Raw genomic sequence first — 20,088 nt, forward strand, 5'->3', positions numbered from 1 at the left:
AAAGACCAACAATAGCCTAATAAAACACAACAGCATAGAAAAAAACCCACAAAAAAACATGACATGTTGTTGTGAGACACATCATTCACTGTCTCTCACAGTTGTTAATGTGGCCAGTGGTGTGTGTACGCAAATTCTTCTTTACGTTCACAAACAAACTGATTCCATGACAGAATCTCAGGACATTGAAATTCTGCTTTGTCAATATTAAGAAACCAGGAACTGACCAGCATCTTTCTTATGTATCTCTGTCTCAACATCACTGATGCTATGGCTACACTAATACAGCAACCTATAGACTATTGAAATCTATAACATACAGTAAAACCTTCATTGTTGCTTAATCTTGTTTTAATTAATTGATGAATAGAAGCTGTCAATACTGGTGGTCTGTATCTAAATCATCCTTTTACATACATTTAAAACATTAACATAGACATCACAGACTTACAGTGCATTCAAATAGAATTCCGACGCCCACGTTTTGTTACGTTACAGATTCTAAAATGGATTAAATAAATAAAAAATCTTCATCAATCTACACACAATACCCCTGTCGTAACTCTCCCGGGACGATCTGTAGGGTCAGGTTACAGCAGGTCCTCTCTACAGAGGGGGGGGGGGGGGGGGGGGGGGGTCGGCTGTTTTATGGCGGTCATAAAATACTGTAATACTGTAATGTTCGAGTTTGGAATGTTAAGTGTGGGTCACAGAGAGACCATTGGACATCAAAAGTTTGAATAATTAAACAATATTTATATTTTTGAGAATGTGGGAGTGGTCCGTGGACACTTAAGGGACAGTCATGACGAGTGTGTTTCATTTGGCGATCTCATGAAGGACAGGAAACACTCATTACTGTATCTCTGGGTGTGTACACGTCTTAATTATGGGGTTTACATCTAAATATTGTGACACGTATGTGATTAAACATGAAACTAACCTTCTAAATGAGAAAATATGGGTATTCATATAAAGTGAACCAAATCAGTGGCCACGCCCACGTGAGCGTAGACATTACAACAGCGTCATGGACCGCCCTTTTCTCAGAAGTGTATAAAACCCACTCTTGATGAAATTAACATTAGACTAGAAGAATGCAGCTGACGCTACATGTTGAAATGGTTAAGAACTACAACTCTATAGGCCACGGAGACCATACAGAGTGTGGTGTTGGCTCCACGTCTGGAAATGATTCAACTCTGAGACTATCGACCACCACAGAATAAGAGCAAATCCTAGACGTAGAATTACTAGTCTGCAGCTGGAAATGACGTAAGTCTAGAACGAGATTAACAACAATCGCGGAAGAATCTATTCTATGGAACAGCCATCTGTAAGCCTGACGTATCCATTACAACAGACACTATCCAGAGCCACGGAGAAAGCTACAACCATGAAAGACATTGTGACTTCCCTCTGATGAACTGACTCTCCAGCAGACGTACTGGCGATTCCAACAGAGAAGACAACAACGGCATACGGGTGTAAATATATACATTGCAATTATTTCCGAATGAGCGGCCGCTCATGTGCAAAGGATTAGCATTTCAATTAATATAATTATCAACTCTGTGTAGTGAATCCATTTTGTCTTTCCCGCTTTTTTTATCTGCCCCCACCCCTTTCCATTATCTACCAAGCCGTCATACCGGTTTAGCCCACTAGGGACTTATCAATGCATTGTGTTAGTAACCAATAACTATATTGTTTGATTATGTATACCTGTGATTTGTTTAGTTAGTTAGTTAGTAAATAAATACCAAAACATTTCTGTAGCATTGAAGGTCCCCAAGAACACAGTGGCCATCATTCTTAAATGGAAGACGTTTGGAACCACCAAGACTCTACCTAGAGCTGGCCGCCCAGCCAAACTGAGCAATCTGGGGTGAAGAGCCTTGGTCAGGGAGGTGACCAAGATCCCGATGGTCACTCTGACAGAGCCCCAGAGTTCCTCTGTGGAGATGGGAGAACCTTCCAGAAGGACAACCATCTCTGCAGCACTCCACCAATCAGGCTTTTATGATAGAGTGGCCAGACGAAAGCCACTCCTCAGTAAAAGGCACATGACAGCCCACTTGGAGATTGCCAAAAGGCACCTAAAGGACTCTTAGACCGTGAGAAACAAGATTCTCTGGTCTGGTAAAACCAAGATTGAACTCTTTGGCCTGAATGCCAAGTGTCACGTTTGGAGGAAACCTGACACCATCCCTACGGTGAAGCATGGTGGTGGTGGCATCATGCTGTGGAGATGTTTTTCAGCGGCAGAGACTGGGCGACTAGTCAGGATCGAGGGAAAGATGAACGGAGCACTGTATAGTGAGATCCTTGATGAAATCCTGCTCCAGAGCTCCCAGGACCTCAGACTGGTTAATCTCCAACAGTCCAACAGCCAAGGCAACACCTGTCCACACACTCAATCAAACAGACTCCAACCTCTCCACAATGGCCAAGACCAGAGAGAGCTGTGTAAGGAGATCAGGGTTACAATTGTAGACCTGCACAAGGCTGGGATGGGCTACAGGACAATAGGCAAGCAGCTTGGTGAGAAGGCAACAACTCTTGGCGCAATTATTAGAAAATGGAAGAAGTTCAAGATGACGGTCAATCACCCTCTGTCTGGGGCTCCATGCAAGATCTCACCTCGTGGGGCATCAATGATCATGAGGAAAGTGAGGGATCAGCCCAGAACTACAAGGCCGGACCGGTCAATGACCTGAAGAGAGCTGGGACCACAGTCTCAAAGAAAGCCATTAGTAACACACTACGCCGTCATGGATTAAAATCCTGCAGGGCACGCAAGGTCCCCCTGCTCAAGCCAGCGCATGTCCAGGCCCGTCTGAAGTTTGCCAATGACCATCTGGATGATCTAGAGGAGGAATGGGAGAAGGTCATGTGGTCTGATGAGACAAAAATAGAGCTTTTTGGTTTAAACTCCACTCGCCGTGTTTGGAGGAAGAAGAAGGATGAGTACAACCCCAAGAACACCATCCCAACCATGAAGCATGGAGGTGGAAACATCATTCTTTGGGGATGCTTTTCTGCAAAGGGGACAGGACGGCTGCACCGTATTGAGGGGAGGATGGATGGGGCCATGTATCGCGAGATCTTGGCCAACAACCTCCTTCCCTCAGTAAGAGCATTGAAGATGGGTCGTGGCTGGGTCTTCCAGCATGACAATGACCCGAAACACACAGCCAGGGCAACTAAAGAGTGTCTCCGTAAGAAGCATCTCAAGGTCCTGGAGTGGCCTAGCCAGTCTCCAGACCTGAACCCAATAGAAAATCTTTGGAGGGAGTTGAAAGTCCGTATTGCCCAGCGACAGCCCCGAAACCTGAAGGATCTGGAGAAGGTCTGTATGGAGGAGTGTGCCAAAATTCCTGCTGCAGTGTGTGCAAACCTGGTCAATAACTACAGGAAATGTATAATCTCTGTAATTGCAAACAAAGGTTTCTGTACCAAATATTAAGTTCTGCTTTTCTAATGTATCAAATACTTATGTCATGCAATAAAATACAAATTAATTACTTACAAATCATACAATGTGATTTTCTGGATTTTTGTTTTAGATTCCGTCTCTCACAGTTGAAGTGTACCTATGATAAAAATTACAGACCTCTACATGCTTTGTACGTAGGAAAACCTGCAAAATCGGCAGTGTATCAAATACTTGTTCCCCCCACTGTATATATATTTTTAAATACAACAATAGACACACAATTGTACATGACATTTTCTTTGATATAATAGTATTGAATAAATGTAATGCTCTCTCTCGTAAACCTCTTCAGAGTGCAGGAAACTGCCGTTAAATACGTGTCTGCTGACACAATCAGCAGGGGCAGGGAGGAATAGAGGCTTCAAGCTGTTTAAGATCTACGGACACTGACAAGTCCAACTGAGGCAGAGGCTATCCTAATATGGACACTGAATTGAGATCAATCAGCTAAAATACTATTGTGTTAAAATTGTTCTACTCATCTGACTGAATAGGCCAAGAATGTTGGACATATCATGTTCCCAAAACAACATTTCCATTCCATTACTGATTCACCAGTAAAACAAACTATTGGTAATCCCCGTTATATTTCCAGACCTTGTAAGGGTGTAAAAGCCCTTATCTGGACCTATATCTGGACAGGATTAAGTTGGTATTAAATTGTATTTTAAGACCTAGATGCCAAACACTCAGAACCTGCGTTTACCAAGCAGAGAGAGAGCAAGAGAGAGAGAGAGAGCAAGAGAGAGAGAGAGAGAGAGAGAGAGAGAGAGAGAAGGAGAGACAGAAATAGAGAGAAAGAGATAGGCAGAGATGGTGTGGGGGAAGGTGAGGATGGGAAGGGTTAAGTGAAGGCAGACAAGACACATGTGTCTGTATCAGGGAGACATCAGCAGGCCCCTCACGTCTCGCCATAATAGGATGGAGAGAGGAGGAGAGGAGCGGAGTGCCATGTGGCTCTGACACATCCCAGCTCAGAGTAATGGAGCTCAGGGAGAGCTCGTCACACAGATCGGCCCATGTGGCGCTTGGACACAGATGGTGCAGTGTTACGAAAGCAGCGTGGAGGCATGGCATGGTACCAATGCGGCCACAGCCAGGGCCAGCCACTGGATACAGAGTCGGAGATGCTGCCGGAGATACACGCGCACGCACACACACACACACACACACACACTGCACAGATGACCCACTGACTGCTTTTGATTCCATCTCACACACACTCGGACACCATGCCATCCTTCTGTGCATTTGTGAGATTAAGAGGCTAAAGATACCATCCGTCACCATGACAGTTGGTTACATAATGTAGCACTTCTCTTGTTTTTAAAATAAATTGAATCTTCAAACCCAGCAGAGTCTTGAGTTAGTTTGAATTAATGAATCAATACAGTGTGAAAGTGTATTAAGTTCACAAAATGAGGACGTTTTATTTTTCATATTTCAAAACGCAAAGCTTTGCTGTTTACTCCTGGTATGCGTGACCTTATAGGAAACCAACACACCCTCATGACCTGAGACTATCTGATCACACTATTCAGACATTAGACTACCTGAATAAACTATTCAGACATTAGACTACCTGAACACACTATTCAGACATCAGACTACCTGAATAAACTATTCAGACATTAGACTACCTGAATAAACTGTTCAGACATTAGACTACCTGAATAAACTATTCTGACATTAAACTATCTGATCACACTGTTCAGACATTAGACTACCTGAATAAACTATTCAGACATTAGACTACCTGAACACACTATTCAGACATTAGACTACCTGAATAAACTATTCAGACATTAGACTACCTGAACACACTATTCAGACATTAGACTACCTGAATAAACTATTCAGACATTAGACTACCTGAATAAACTATTCAGACATTAGACTACCTGAATAAACTATTCAGACATTAGACTACCTGAATAAACTATTCAGACATTAGACTACCTGAATAAACTGTTCAGACATTAGACTACCTGAATAAACTATTCAGACATTAGACTACCTGAACACACTATTCAGACATCAGACTACCTGAATAAACTATTCAGACATTAGACTACCTGAATAAACTATTCAGACATTAGACTACCTGAATAAACTGTTCAGACATTAGACTACCTGAATAAACTATTCTGACATTAAACTATCTGATCACACTGTTCAGACATTAGACTACCTGAACACACTATTCAGACATTAGACTACCTGAATAAACTGTTCAGACATTAGACTACCTGAATAAACTATTCAGACATTAGACTACCTGAATAAACTGTTCAGACATTAGACTACTTGAATAAACTATTCAGATATTAGACTACCTGATTAAACTATTCAGACATTAGACTACCTGAATAAACTATTCAGACATTAAACAATCTGATCACACTGTTCAGACATTAGACTACCTGAATAAACTGTTCAGACATTAGACTACCTGAATAAACTATTCAGATATTAGACTACCTGATTAAACTATTCTGACATTAAACTATCTGATCACACTGTTCAGACATTAGACTACCTGAATAAACTGTTCAGACTTTAGACTACCTGAATAAACTATTCTGACATTAAACTATCTGATCACACTGTTCAGACATTAGACTACCTGAATAAACTGTTCAGACATTAGACTACCTGAATAAACTGTTCAGACATTAAACTATCTGATCACACTGTTCAGACATTAGACTACCTGAATAAACTATTCAGACATTAGACTACCTGAATAAACTATTCAGACATTAAACTATCTGATCACACTGTTCAGACATTAGACTACCTGAATAAACTATTCAGACATTAGACTACCTGAATAAACTATTCTGACATTAAACTATCTGATCACACTGTTCAGACATTAGACTACCTGAATAAACTGTTCAGACATTAGACTACCTGAATAAACTATTCAGATATTAGACTACCTGATTAAACTATTCAGACATTAGACTACCTGAAAACACTATTCAGACACTAGCCTATCTTGCAGAGACTGTCAAATGTTCTGGGAGAGGAAGGTGATGAGTGTGAGGAGAATGAACCTCCTGGTCCTTATCTTTACCTGGGATGAATACATTTCTATTTATATGGGAGAATAGAGACCATGTAGCTGAGGGATGCTCTAGCCTGAACCTCTACTCTGAGAGACACACAAACACGTGTGCATGTATAGGTACACACAAACATGTACACGCGCACACACACACACACACACACACACACACACACACACACACACACACACACACACACACACACACACACACACACACACACACACACACACACACACACACACACACACACACACACACACCCCTCATCTCTCTCCTCAACCAGTCTATCAAAGAAGCAGAGATACAGACTCAACGAGGGCCTCCTTTCTCCTCTCTCTACGTTTCTTTTCTCCCTTTCTTCCGCAGTGCACACTTTCCCAGAACACCTTTTCCCCCTGGCTCTCAATCGCGAAACTAAATATAGCGAGTGGTGCAGACAGCTCGGCTTCATAACAAATGGAAAGCAGAGCAGCAGTGGATACCGGGGTGTGAATATGAATTGAACACCCTGAATGTAGCTTTTTATTTTCTCATGGGCTTCACAACACTTCAGCATCTTGGTCTCCATGAAACTACCAGGTATAGTTTCAGCTCGTCCCCAGGCTCAATTATTACCATGTATAGACAGTGAGGTGTTGTACTTATAGACAAGAGAGGTGTGAAAGAGACAGAGCCGGCTGGTGGACGAGATTAGGAGTCTATCTGAACACTGCAGAAAGAACAGCGAAATGTACTGTACAGTTGATTTAGAATATAGACATGGATAAATCTTCCAGATGCTTCTGACTAATATTGCTGTTGGTAAAAATAGATATAGGGACCAAGCATAACACTCAAGTAAGACAGTATAGCTTGAGTGTTTGTATATCTTCTAATTCGTAGGTGTAGTATAATTTGCTAAAACATGCACAGTATCACTATGAACTGGGATGACAAAGCCTATCAGGTTGATAACCTCTCCGACTCCATCATCCCCAGAGTTCATACTGGAGTTACAGGAGATGATATGCTGGGGGAAAATTGCTTAATTCCATGTCGGAACATTTAACGTTGTTTTACCAGAAACCTCTCCTATGATAAATATTCTCTCCTACATCACATTCTCCTCTCTTGTACTATTAGAGCAATCTTATCGGAGATGTCCACTTCTGCCAAATCAGGTAGAAGTCAAAACAAAATCTTAAAATCCTCATCCTATTTACTCCCCATTCAATTTGTATGGGTTTATTTCCTGCTGTGCCATCAGTTGAGAAAATACTGAATAGACATTTGGAAAAATACAAATTATACCACAAAAACCTCACAATTTGAATCGCCAGCATTTACAGTACCACAGCCAATCAAAACACACATCAAACACACAACATGGATGAATCGCTCAATCCATAGAAAGCACATCACAAAGCACCAAGAAGACCCAAATGATATGCTGTGACTTACCTAACACTCCGAGCCTGTAGTTTATGGTGATTACGATGACGTTTCCGTAGCTCGCCAGGATACTCCCATCGATCATGTTCCCCGTTCCCTCCATGTAGGATCCACCATGGATGTACACCATGACCGGCTTCAGCCCGTTCTCATCATGGATGTCTGGAAAGAAGAGCAACGAGCATGAGCGCCTGTAGATAACACTGGGTCTGGTAGTCCGTCCCAAATGGCACTCTATTCCCTATATAGCGCACTACTTTTGACCATCGCCCTATGGACCTCCTACATAGGGAATAGGGCGTAATTTGGGTGGTTAGGAAGGCAGCCAGCCACATCCTTTACTTTGGATGCATATGTTTTTGACATTTTTAAAAATCAGCAGGCCAATGGAATATGGGTAGTTCAAAGTGGGTGTCATATGTAAACGCTATTGGATGAGAGAGGCTCACTGTAGTATTGGAGATTCTGTCCGAGGGGAAACTTGATCTCTTTAAATATGTGATAGAGGCATCATTCTGCAGATATCTGTTCAGGGACTATGTTATTGGAATGACATCAACACACAAGGACTGTTTCCCAAATGGCACCATGTCTCCTATATAGTGCACCACTTTTGACCAGAGTCTGTATCAAGGGAATAGGGTGGAATTTGAGATGCAGCCAAACATGACTGCTACAGTACAATTAGGTAGGGTGAATGCCTTATTTTGGAGCTTTGCTACTCTGATTAGTACATGTGCAGGAGTTGATTCTAAATGAAGAGGGTAGAGTCTTAGTATTGGAGAAGATTGGAGAGGGATCTCATGTTCCACAGACAACCAGCCTGCTAGCAGGATAAATCAACACTCGGTTCAGTCAGCAGTCACAGGCCTCATTAGGGTGTTTCTCAACTTGCAGTTGATTCCTATGGGTCCAGCATTTCAGAAGTCAGCATTCTACCACTGCTTTCCACATTCTACCTCCTCAGGACATGGTGGAGAAGCAATGAGTTTAGAATCAATGATTTGGGGAAGGAGGGATTTTTCAAGGATTTCATTACTTAAATAAAAAATAAAAGGTGTCCTTCTAGCCTCTGGGTAGAAACACTAGACAGTGCATTCGGAAAGTATTCAGAACCCTTGAGTTGTTCCACATTTTGTAACAGCCTTATTCTAAAATGGATTCAATTGTTTTTTTGCAAATGTATTTAAAATAAAAATGGAAATATCACATTTACATAAGTATTCAGACCCTTTACTCAGTAGTTTGTTGAAGCACCTTTGGCAGTGATTACAGCCTCGAGTCTTCTTGGGTATGACGCTACAAGATTTGAACACCTGTATTTGGGGAGTCTCTCCCATTCTTCTCTGCAGATCCTCTCAAACTCTGTCAGGTTGGATGGGGAGCGTCGCTGCACAGATATTTTCAGGTCTCTCCGGAGATGTTTGATCAGGTTCAAGTCTGGGCTCTGGCTGGGCCACTCAAGGACATTGAGAGACTTGCCCCGAAGCCACTTCTGCTTTGTCTTGGCTGTGTGCTTAGCATCGTTATCCTGTTGGAAGTTAAACCTTTGCCCTGGTCTGAGGTACTGAGTGCTCCGGAGGTACTGAGGTACTGAGTGCTCTGTTCATCTTTCCCTTGACCCTGACTAGTCTCCCAGTCCCTGCCGCTGAAAAACATCCCCATAGCATGATGCTGCCACCACCATAGGTGTGGTGCCAGGTTTCCTCCAGGCGTGATGCTTGGCATTCAGGCCAAAGAGTTCAATCTTGGTCTGAGAGTCATTTTGGTGCCTTTTGGCAAACTCCAAGCTGGCTGTCATATGCCTTTTATGGCCAATCTACCACAAAGGCCTGATTGGTGCTGCAAAGATAGTTGTCCTTCTGGAAGTTCTCACATCTCCACATAGGAATTCTGGAGCTCTGTCAGAGTGACGATCAGATTCTTGGTCACCTCCCTGACCAAGGCCCTTCTCCCCCGATTGCTCAGTTTGGCCGGGTGAGAGTCTTGGTGGTTCCAAACTTCTTCCATTTAAGAATGATTGAGGCCACTGGGTTCTTGGGGTCCTTCGTTGCTGCAGAAATGTTTTGGTATCCTTCCCCAGATCTGTGCTTTGACACAATCCTGTCTCGGATAAAAGTTGCTTATACGTGCCTTTCCAAATCATGTCCAATCAATTGAATTTACCACAGGTGGACTCCAATTAATTTGTAGAAACAAGGATGATCAATGGAAACAGGATGCACCTGAGCTCAATTTCGAGTCTCATAGCAAAGGGTTTTTCTGTTTTTTATAAATTTGCAAACATTTCTAAAAACATGTTTCTACTTTGCCATTACGGGGTATTGTGTGTAGATTGAAACGTGTTTTTAAAAATGTAATACATTTTAGAATAAGGCTGTAACTGTCACACTTTGATGTGATTCACCTGTCTTTGTGATTGTCTCCACCCCCCTCCAGGTGTCGCCCATCTTCCCCATTATCCCCTGTGTATTTATACCTGTGTTCTCTGTTTGTCTGTTGACAAGTCAACCAGCATTTTTGTGTCAACTCCGGCTTTTCTCCAGTCTCTCTTTTGACCCTTGCCTGTCCTAACATTTTGCCTGCCCGCCTGACCACTCTGCCTGTCCCTGACCCTGAGCCTGCCTTCCTTTGCCCTGCCTCTGGATTACCAACCTCTGCCTGACCGGACCCTGACTGCCGTCTTGTACCTTTGCCCCTGTTGCTGTAATAAACATTGTTACCTCGACACAGTCTGCATCTGGGTCTTACCTTGATACCTGATAGTGACGTAACAAAATATGGAAAAGGGAAAGGGGTCTGAATACTTTCCAAATGCACTGTATATACAAACGTATGTGGACACCCCTTCAAATGAGTGGATTCGGCTATATCAGCCACACCAGTTGCTGACAGGTGTATAAAATCAAGCACACAGCCATGCAATCTCCATAGACAAACATTAGCAGTAGAATGGCATTACTGAAGAGCTCAGTGACTTTCAACGTGGCACCGTCACAGGATGCCACCTATCCAACAAGTCAGTTCTTAAAATTTCTGCCGCGCTAAAGCTGGTCAACTGTAAGTGCTGCTATTGTGAAGTGGAAATGCCTCGGAGCAACGGCTGAGCCACGTATTGGTAGACCACACAAACTAACAGAACGTGACCACTGAGTGCTGAAGCGCGTAGCGAGGAAAAATAATGTGTCCTCGATTGCAACACTCCCAACCGAGTTCCAAATTGTCTCTGGAAGCAACAATAACTGTTTGTCGGGAGCTTCATGAAATGTGTTTCCATGGTCGAGCAGCCTCACACAAGCTTAAGATCACCATGTGCAATGCCAAGTGTCAGCTAGAGTGATGTAAAGCACGCCGCCATTGGACTCTGGAGCAGTGGAAACGCGTTCTCAGTAGTGATTAATCATTCTTCACCATCTGGCAGTCTGACGGACAAATCAGGGTTCGGTGGACGCCAGGAGAACACTACCTGCCCGAATGCATAGTGCTAACTGTAAAGTTTGGTGGAGGAGGAATAATGGTCTGGGGCTGTTTTTCATGGTTTGGACTAGGCCCCTTAGTTCCAGTGAAGGTGTAAAGAGCCCTCACCTCAACTCTATCGAACACATTTGGGATGAACTGGAACGCCGACTGTGAGCCAGGCCTAATGACCGGACTCACTAATGCTCTTGTGGCTGAATGGAAGCTAGTCCCCTCAGCAATGTTACAACATCTAGTAGGCAGCCTTTTCAGAAGAGAGGAGGCTGATGTAGGGTGGACCAACTCCATATTAATGCCCATGATTTTGGGATGAGATGTTCGATGAGCAGATGTCCACATACACTACATGGTCAAAAGTATCTCGCAAATATCTACTACACTGTCTGAACATCATCCGTGACCATATAATCAGGGCTCTATGGAACTCTTCAAAATGTCACCAAGGATGAGAGCATCAACGAGGGAAAATCATAGCACAGCCCCTCCACAGGATTGGATAACAGTCAATGTGAGTGTGTGTATGCGTGACTCACCAATGTATTTTTGATTATGTATGGTGATCCTCAATGTGAGTATGTGTGAGATAATGTTAGTCAGCGTGTACAGCAATGTAAATGTGTGTGAACTGCAATGCTATTTCAAATCATGGAATTCCAAATAAATAAGATTCCACTTGGTCTAGTGTTGCAGGGGCAAAAGCATTGGTCATGGAAGCAGGCAGCGGGCTAAACGAGTCAGGGTTTACCCAGCCATGACCCGAACTATGTAATTGGTATTCAACCAAGGCTCTCTCAGTACACCCCGATTATTGGTTTCTGTTGCATCCGCCGTTGGCTGCTGCTGAAAAGTGGGCGGGCCAGCTGCCTGGCTGTCGTCTAGGTCACATTTGCTTCTGCCTCCGCAGGCTTGGCAGTGAGTAGCAGGGCCTATGGGCAGACAGACGACTGCCTTGCATTGGAGCTCAGCTGTGTGTGTGTGTGTGTGTGTGTGTGTGTGTGTGTGTGTGTGTGTGTGTGTGTGTGTGTGTGTACGCTTGTGTGCGTGCGTGTGTGTATATCGCTTCCCCTCCTCCTCCTCCGCAAAAAAACCCCCACCAATATATAGAAAGGAGAGGTGAAAAACAACCCACAGTGGTTATTAATCTCCGCTGTGTTCTGAGTGGGCGCCTAGTGCTACGATAATGTGAATATATCTATTTCACAACTCCTCACATGTTAGCACCAGCCTATACCGTGTGTAGCCTGCAGTCTGCTGTTGTGGCCGAGGCCATCTTGAGAAGGACCCCCCCCTTCACCTCTGCCACGCTCCTCTTGGGCAGGCAGCCAAATGCATTGCACTTCACATTCACAGATAGACTGGGTCAACGAGACAAGTTGGAGGAAGGGTAACTAACTCATATCTTCTAACTTGTTTATTGGGCCACTTTCAACATTCCATTGCTACGGTTCTTGTTTGAATTTATTAGCAGGATAGGAGCTGCTGAAACCAGGTGGAAAATTCCAGATGCCCAATAAACAGAGGGGCAGTACATGAAGTTGTCAGGCTCACAGAATAAGTTAGAGGAAAAACAAAATCGAGGAACTTATTCAAGAAAGATCCAGTGTAATATATTATAAAGATATATTATAAAGTATAAAGCGAACTGGATGGAATATGGCGAACATTGAACCAAATTATTTTTCAATCAATATAGAAATGCTACCAAAAAAATCTATTGAAACTTGTTACAAATGATGGAGTCACGCATGATTCACCAAATTATACTTTAAGAATATGTTTTCGTTTCAGTCTCCTCCATCTTCACTAACCGAAGCTAATTGTATGGATTTTTTTCCTAATAATAATGAAAAATTAACATCTGTATAGAAAGACTCATATGAAGGCAGAGGAGGAATTTATTGAAGCAATTAAAGCCTTTAAGGGAAAACTCCAGGGCTGGATGGCATACCAGTGGAAGTATACACAACTTTTTTTTTACATACTCAGGGGACCATTATTAGCATGTTTTAACCACTCCTATATAAATGGTAGATTATCAGACACACAACAAGAAGATCTGATATAATTATTACTGAAACAGGACCCAAGTGGTATATATAAAGATCCAGTCCATTTAAAAAATTGGAGGCCTCTTACACTTCAGTGTTGTGATGCAAAAATCCTAGCTAAATGCTTGGCACAGAGAATTAAAAAAGTATTGTCAGATATTATTCATCCTAATCAGATGAGTTTTTTTACATCGACGATACATTTGAGATAATATAAGACAAGTACTGGAAACAATAGAATACTATGAAATATCGGGGATTTTGAAAAGGCTTTTGATAAAGTACGACGAGTTTATATATAAATGCCTAGAATATTTCAATTTTGGGGAATCTCTTATTAAATGGGTTGAAGGTATGTATAGTAACCCTCGGTGTAAAATAGTAAATAATGGCTACATCTCAGAACGTTTTAAACTGTCTAGAGGAGTAAAACAAGGTTGTCCACTATCGGCATTTATACAGTGCCTTGCGAAAGTATTCGGCCCCCTTGAACTTTGCGACCTTTTGCCACATTTCAGGCTTCAAACATAAAGATATAAAACTGTATTTTTTTGTGAAGAATCAACAACAAGTGGGACACAATCATGAAGTGGAACGACATTTATTGGATATTTCAAACTTTTTTAACAAATCAAAAACTGAAAAATTGGGCGTGACAAAAGGTCGCAAAGTTCAAGGGGGCCGAATACTTTCGCAAGGCACTGTATTTATTATTGCCATCGAAATGTTAGCTGTTAAAATTAGATCCAACAATAATATTAAGGGATTAGAAATCCATGGCTTAAAAACAAAGGTGTCATTGTACGCTGATGATTCATGTTTTCTTTTAAATCCCCAATTAGAATCCCTCCACAGCCTCCTAGAGGATCTAGATACTTTTGCTAACCTCTCTGGATTCAAACCAAATTATGATAAGTGTTGGATCACTAAAAAAATGCTAATTTTACATTACAGTGTAGTTTACCAACAAAAATGGTCTGATGGGGATGTGGACATACTCGGTAAACAAATCCCAAAAGAACGAAAGGATCTCACTCCAATACATTTGTAGAGAAAGTTAGCAAAAATAGATAAGAACTTGCTACCATGGAAAGGAAAATAACTGTCTATGTGTGGAAAAATCACCCTGATTAACTATTTAGTCATATCACAGTTTACCTATTTGCTTATGGTTTTGCCTACACCTAGTGACCGGCTTTTTAAATTATATGAACAAAAAATATATATATTTTATTTGGAATGGCAAGCCAGACAAAATTAAAAGGGCCTATTTATATAATGAATATGAATTCAGAGGGAAGAAATTAATAAATATTAAATCATTAGACCTCTCACTAAAGACATCAGTCACACAAAAGTTATACTTAAATCCGAAATGGTTCTCCAGTAAATTGGTAGGAATGTCTCACCCCATGTTCAAGAATGGCCTTTTCCCCTTTATTCAGATTACACCTGCTCACTTTCGGTTGTTTGAAAAGGAAATAATCTCCAAAATATCGTTATTTTTTAAACAAGCCTTAGAAAGTTGGTTGCAATTTCAGTTTAATCCACCTGAAAAGACAGAACAAATAATACAACAAATATTGTGGTTAAACTCAAATATACTAATTGATTTTAAAAAAAACATATTTTCGATGAAATGTTTCAAAAATGTATAATTTTAGTGAATGATATCATAAATAGGACTGGTGGCGTTATGTCACACATGCAGCTAACACAGACATATGGAAACGTCTGCTCTACCCAAAATTGCAACCAACTAATTGCAGCATAACCACAAAAATGGAAAAGGCAAGTAGAAGGGGAAAAAAGTTAAGAACTTGTCTGTCGGCCCTGCATTACAGAGCATACATGGTTAAAGAAAAGTGTGATAAATAAAAACATACACCAATTTCATTTAAGGACACAGCTGTGTCATATAAATTGCAAAACAGTTGGGAAGACATTTTTGATGATGAATTGTGAATTGACTCGCAAAACAACGACGGATTCAAAACCAATACAATGTTATATATATGGGGGATACAATCTTCCCAGCTCTGCAGAATTTGCTGTGAGGAGGCAGAGTCATTAGATCATTTATTTTGGTACTGTCCATATGTAGCTAATTTTTGGACACAGGTCCAGGAGTGGCTGAAGAATTCCAACATTTGCCTAGATCTAACATTACAGATTGCAATACTGGGTGATTTGAAAAGCCATAGTCAATCAATCAATAACATCATTTTTATTTGAGCCAAAAAGTCTACCTTTAATTTACAAGCTGTAGAAGCTATGAGAATAGAAAGGTTCAGTACTTTTGTGAAGCGTCACAGCACAGTTATGTCAAATAGAAATCCAAAGTGGGTGGTGTTAAGAGATAGATGGGAGGGGTTTAATGGAGCTGAAGGGTGGGACTAATAACCAAGATAAGGTAAGATAGATAAGATAACCAATGTAAAACATACGGGGTCTATAAAATGTATTTAGGTTAAAAAAAAAAGCGAAATAACACAGTTACAAATAGAAAACAAACTGGGTGGACATCATAAATAGAGGAAGGACCAAAAACAAACAAAACATAACTATTGTCAAATAGATTGCGTCTGACAAATATGTCTGTATGTGTATGAATATGAAGGTAGAAGCCTAAGTGTTACTGTTTATTGGTTTACTCCGAATGGGGGAAGTGCGGTAGGGTTTGTGGGAAATAATAAAGGTATATTCTAAAAAAAAGTACAGATGAAGTTGGAAATTTACATACACTTATGTTGGAGTCATTAAAACTATTTTTTCAACCACTCCAAAATGTTCTTGTTAAACAAACTATAGTTTTGGCAAGTCGGTTAGGACATCTACTTTTGATAAGTACTAGTACTAGTACTAGTAATAGGATAATTGACATCATTTGAGTCATTTGGAGGTGTACCTATGGATGTATTTCAAGGCCTACCTTCAAACTCAGTGCCTCTTTCCTTGACATCATGGCAAAATCAAAAGAAATCAGCCAAGACTACAACAAGGTAGTCTACAAGAGGTCTACAAAAAACCTTGTAGACCTCCACAAGTCTGGTTCATCCTTGGAAGCAATTTCCAAACCACGTTCATCTGTAGAAACAATAGTACGCAAGTATAAACACCATGGGACCACGCAACCGTAATTCCGCTCAGGAAGGAGACGCGTTCTGTCTCCTAGAGATGAACGTACTTTGGTGAGAAAAGTGCAAATCAATCCCAGAACAACAGCAAAGGACCTTGTGAAGATGCTGGAGGAAACAGGTAGAAAGTATCTATATCCACAGTAAAACAAGTCCTACATCGACCTTAAAGGCCGCTCAGTAAGGAAAAAGCCACTGCTCAAAAACAACTATGAAAAAGCCAGACTACGGTTTGCAACTGCACATGGGGACAAAGACTGTACTTTTTGGAGAAATGTCCTCTGGTCTGATGAAACAACAATAGAACTGTTTGGCCATAATGACCATTGTTATGTTTGGAGGAAAAAAGGGGAGGCTTGCAAGCCGAAGAATACCATCCCAACCGTGAAGCACGGGGGTGGCAGCATCATGTTGTGGGGGTGCTTTGCTGCAGGAGGGACTGGTGCACTTCACAAAATAGATGGCATCATGAGGAATTAAAATGATGTGGATATATTGAAGAAACATCTCAAGACATCAGTCAGGAAGTTAAACCTTGGTCGCAAATGGGTCTTACAAATGGACAATGACCCCAAGCATACTTCCAAAGTTGTGGCAAAATGGCTTAAGGACAACAAAGTCAAGATGGCCATCACAAAGTACTGACCTCTATCCTATAGAAAATGTGTGGGCAGAACTGAAAAAGCGTGTGCGAGCAAGGAGGCCTACAAACCTGACTCAGTTACACCAGCTCTGTCAGGAGGAATGAGCCAAAATTCACCCAACTTATTGTGGGAAGCTTGCGGAAGGCTACCCGAAACGTTTGACCCAAGTTAAAAAATTTAAAGGCAATGATACCAAATACTAATTGAGTGTATGTAAATTTCTGACCCACTGGGAATGTGATGAAAGAAATAAAAGCTGAAATAAATCATTCTCTCTACTATTATTCTGACATTTCACATTCTTAAAATAAAGTAGTGATCCTAACTGACCTAAGAGGGAATTTTTACTAGGATTAAATGTCAGGAATTGTGAAAAACTGAGTTTAGGTGTACGTAAACTTCTTACTTTTATATGGATATATATATTTACAAAAAAAAGATATGGGGGATTGGAAATTATGCAGATAATTGCATTGATGGAAGCAACAATCTTTCCGCAATATTAAGCTGATCCACCTCTAAAAAATTTTTTTTAAATAAAAAGTTTTCAGGCTCTTCTTTAAAGCTAGGTTCTGAGTTCTTTGTTCTGAGATGGAATTTGGCTGGCCTTCGATCAAACGTAGAAGGCAAATTGGCTGTCACTCTTCATCTCTAATGTTGACTTGCTCTGGGGATGTTGAACTGGAGGAGACTAAGACAGATAAGCAACTTTGATCCGTTCTAACAGACTATGGCAGATTTTGGAGCATGGTTTTTTATTTTTAATATTTTCGGAAGGGGTCGTCTTAGGGTCTCCTTGTCCCAGCGTGTCCCCATCCGGTCACTGCAGAGCACTTAAAACAGAAATAGAGAGGGAGAGGAAAGAGAGTGGAGACAGAGATAGAGGAGAGAGAGCGCCACGAAAGAGAGAGAGAGAAGAGAGAGGAGGAGAGAAGAGAACACTTCCTACACTTCCACTTCCCACTTCCACTTCCCACTCCCTCTACCTATCTCTCTTCTCTCTCCCCGTCCCTCTTACCCCTCCCCCACTCTCTCTCTCTATTCTCTCTGGGCTCTGTCTCTGTAAAGGAGCTGCATGGAGCTGCCTAGCTGAGAGGTCCCTGGCTGGGTGACTCCGCAGTGAGCATGCCCTAGATATTCATCACTGCCACACCGGGCTGAGGGGATAATATATTCCTCCATGGCACAGCGGCGCCACACACATTACTCATCTCTATATGGAGCGGGAGAGGGAGGGAGAGGTGGGAGATAGGGAGAGGAGGGAGAGAGGGAAAGGAGAGAGAAAGAGGGAGAAGGGAGGGAGCGAGTCGGGGAGGGTGGGTCATCAGAATTTTCCATTGGTTTCAGCATTTTCCAAGTGTTAGTAATGGGATAGAGGGATGAAAGGGAGGGATGGAAGGAAGGGATAGAGGGATGGGAGATGGCAGTTAATGACCATACAGGGGGAACAGTGAGCTCCTCCAAACCCACAGTCAGACAAGAAGTAGCTGGTCACACTTCCTGTTCCTGTCTGAGAGAGCTGGGTCGTAATCATTAGAGCACATCGTAGCAAAATGTTTCGCAACCGTAACCTAGTGTTTCTTATTGGACAAGTTAAGGTAATCCGTCCCTGTTTCAGTACGTTTTTTCCCCCAGTTTGGTATCAATCTGGATACGATCTTGCTTTAACACAATCTCTACACACGTCTCTATGTGCCATACAAAGACCTGTCAAGGAAAACAGAAGAGCAATTAACAAAAAGAAAATTGTGCAGAGCTTAGTGTCAGATGTCTCAAAGGCATTATATTAGCCACCACACTATAGTTGTGAAGTATGTACGTACACACTCCACTCCTCTAATGTACTTAGACATGGTCTCAATTACAGAGACATTTCAAATAATACCCTTTCTGTCTTACTCCAAACTAAGTCATGAAATAATAAGGATATATTTGATCGTTCATTTCAAAGTTTCCTTGAGGCCAAAGGGAAAAAACTATTTTTTCAAATGCAGCCATTTAAAACTTCCAAGAGAATAGGAATACGCTTCTATCTCATTTAAGCCTGAGGTGAGTGTTTTTAGTGAGGGAACTGCAACTGAGAAGGTAGTAGTTAGAGGAAGGAGGGACTCATTGCTGCATTGTTGTGCTCTGAGCGAGGTGTGCATGCGTGCGTGTGTGTGTGTGTGCGTCCCTTCTGTGCGTCAGTGTGTCTGTGCGCGCATGTGTGTGTGCGTCCCTTCCGTGCGTCAGTGTGTGTGTGCGCGTGCACGGGAATGCTTGCATGTGTGCGGGAGGTGTCTCTGTACTCTATGGCAGCAGAGTTATAATCTCAGGGGAACGGGGGGCGGGGGGGTAATTCATCGCCAGTGCAGATGTTCAAACAGTCAGTGAGCATGGATTCTGCACTGGTAGTAGCACTCCTGAAAACACAGGCGTGGGTTTGACACGACACGGCAGTACTTCTTAAAATGAAGCACTGCCGTGGACTTTTGAAAGGCCTGTATGGATAAAATGTTTATCCAGGCATTTCAAAATCTGACCGTTGCTTTCTTCAACAGAAACAGTCTGAACAGTTAGTTAAACTTGTGCATCTGTACACACAGAGAGAGAGAGATTCTTACCCAGTTGATCAGACAATACACATTTACTGAGAAAACAGTAAAGGCATTCATGGAAATTACCAGTAGATTCTAAAGGGGACAATATATACTTCTGAAAAACGTTTGACGATTTCCGAGGGGTAAAAAAAAAAAAGTAGAAATAAACATGTCTGATAATGACATGAGAAAAGGG

At 41.8% G+C, this 20,088-nt stretch overlaps 1 protein-coding gene across 2 annotated transcripts in view; it reads right to left on the reverse strand.

Moving 5' to 3' along the window:
* Positions 1-20,088, reverse strand: part of LOC110527506 (neuroligin-4, X-linked) — a 74,255-nt gene that overhangs the window by 36,746 nt on the left and 17,421 nt on the right. For both annotated transcript variants that reach the window (XM_021608821.2, XM_021608820.2), the window contains one exon: positions 8,017-8,169. In XM_021608821.2, coding sequence (XP_021464496.1) covers positions 8,017-8,169 — 153 coding nt within the window. The remainder of the gene's footprint in view (positions 1-8,016; positions 8,170-20,088) is intronic.

The sequence above is a fragment of the Oncorhynchus mykiss genome, chromosome 7 (assembly GCF_013265735.2).
Source record: "Oncorhynchus mykiss isolate Arlee chromosome 7, USDA_OmykA_1.1, whole genome shotgun sequence".
Classification (NCBI taxonomy): domain Eukaryota; kingdom Metazoa; phylum Chordata; class Actinopteri; order Salmoniformes; family Salmonidae; genus Oncorhynchus; species Oncorhynchus mykiss.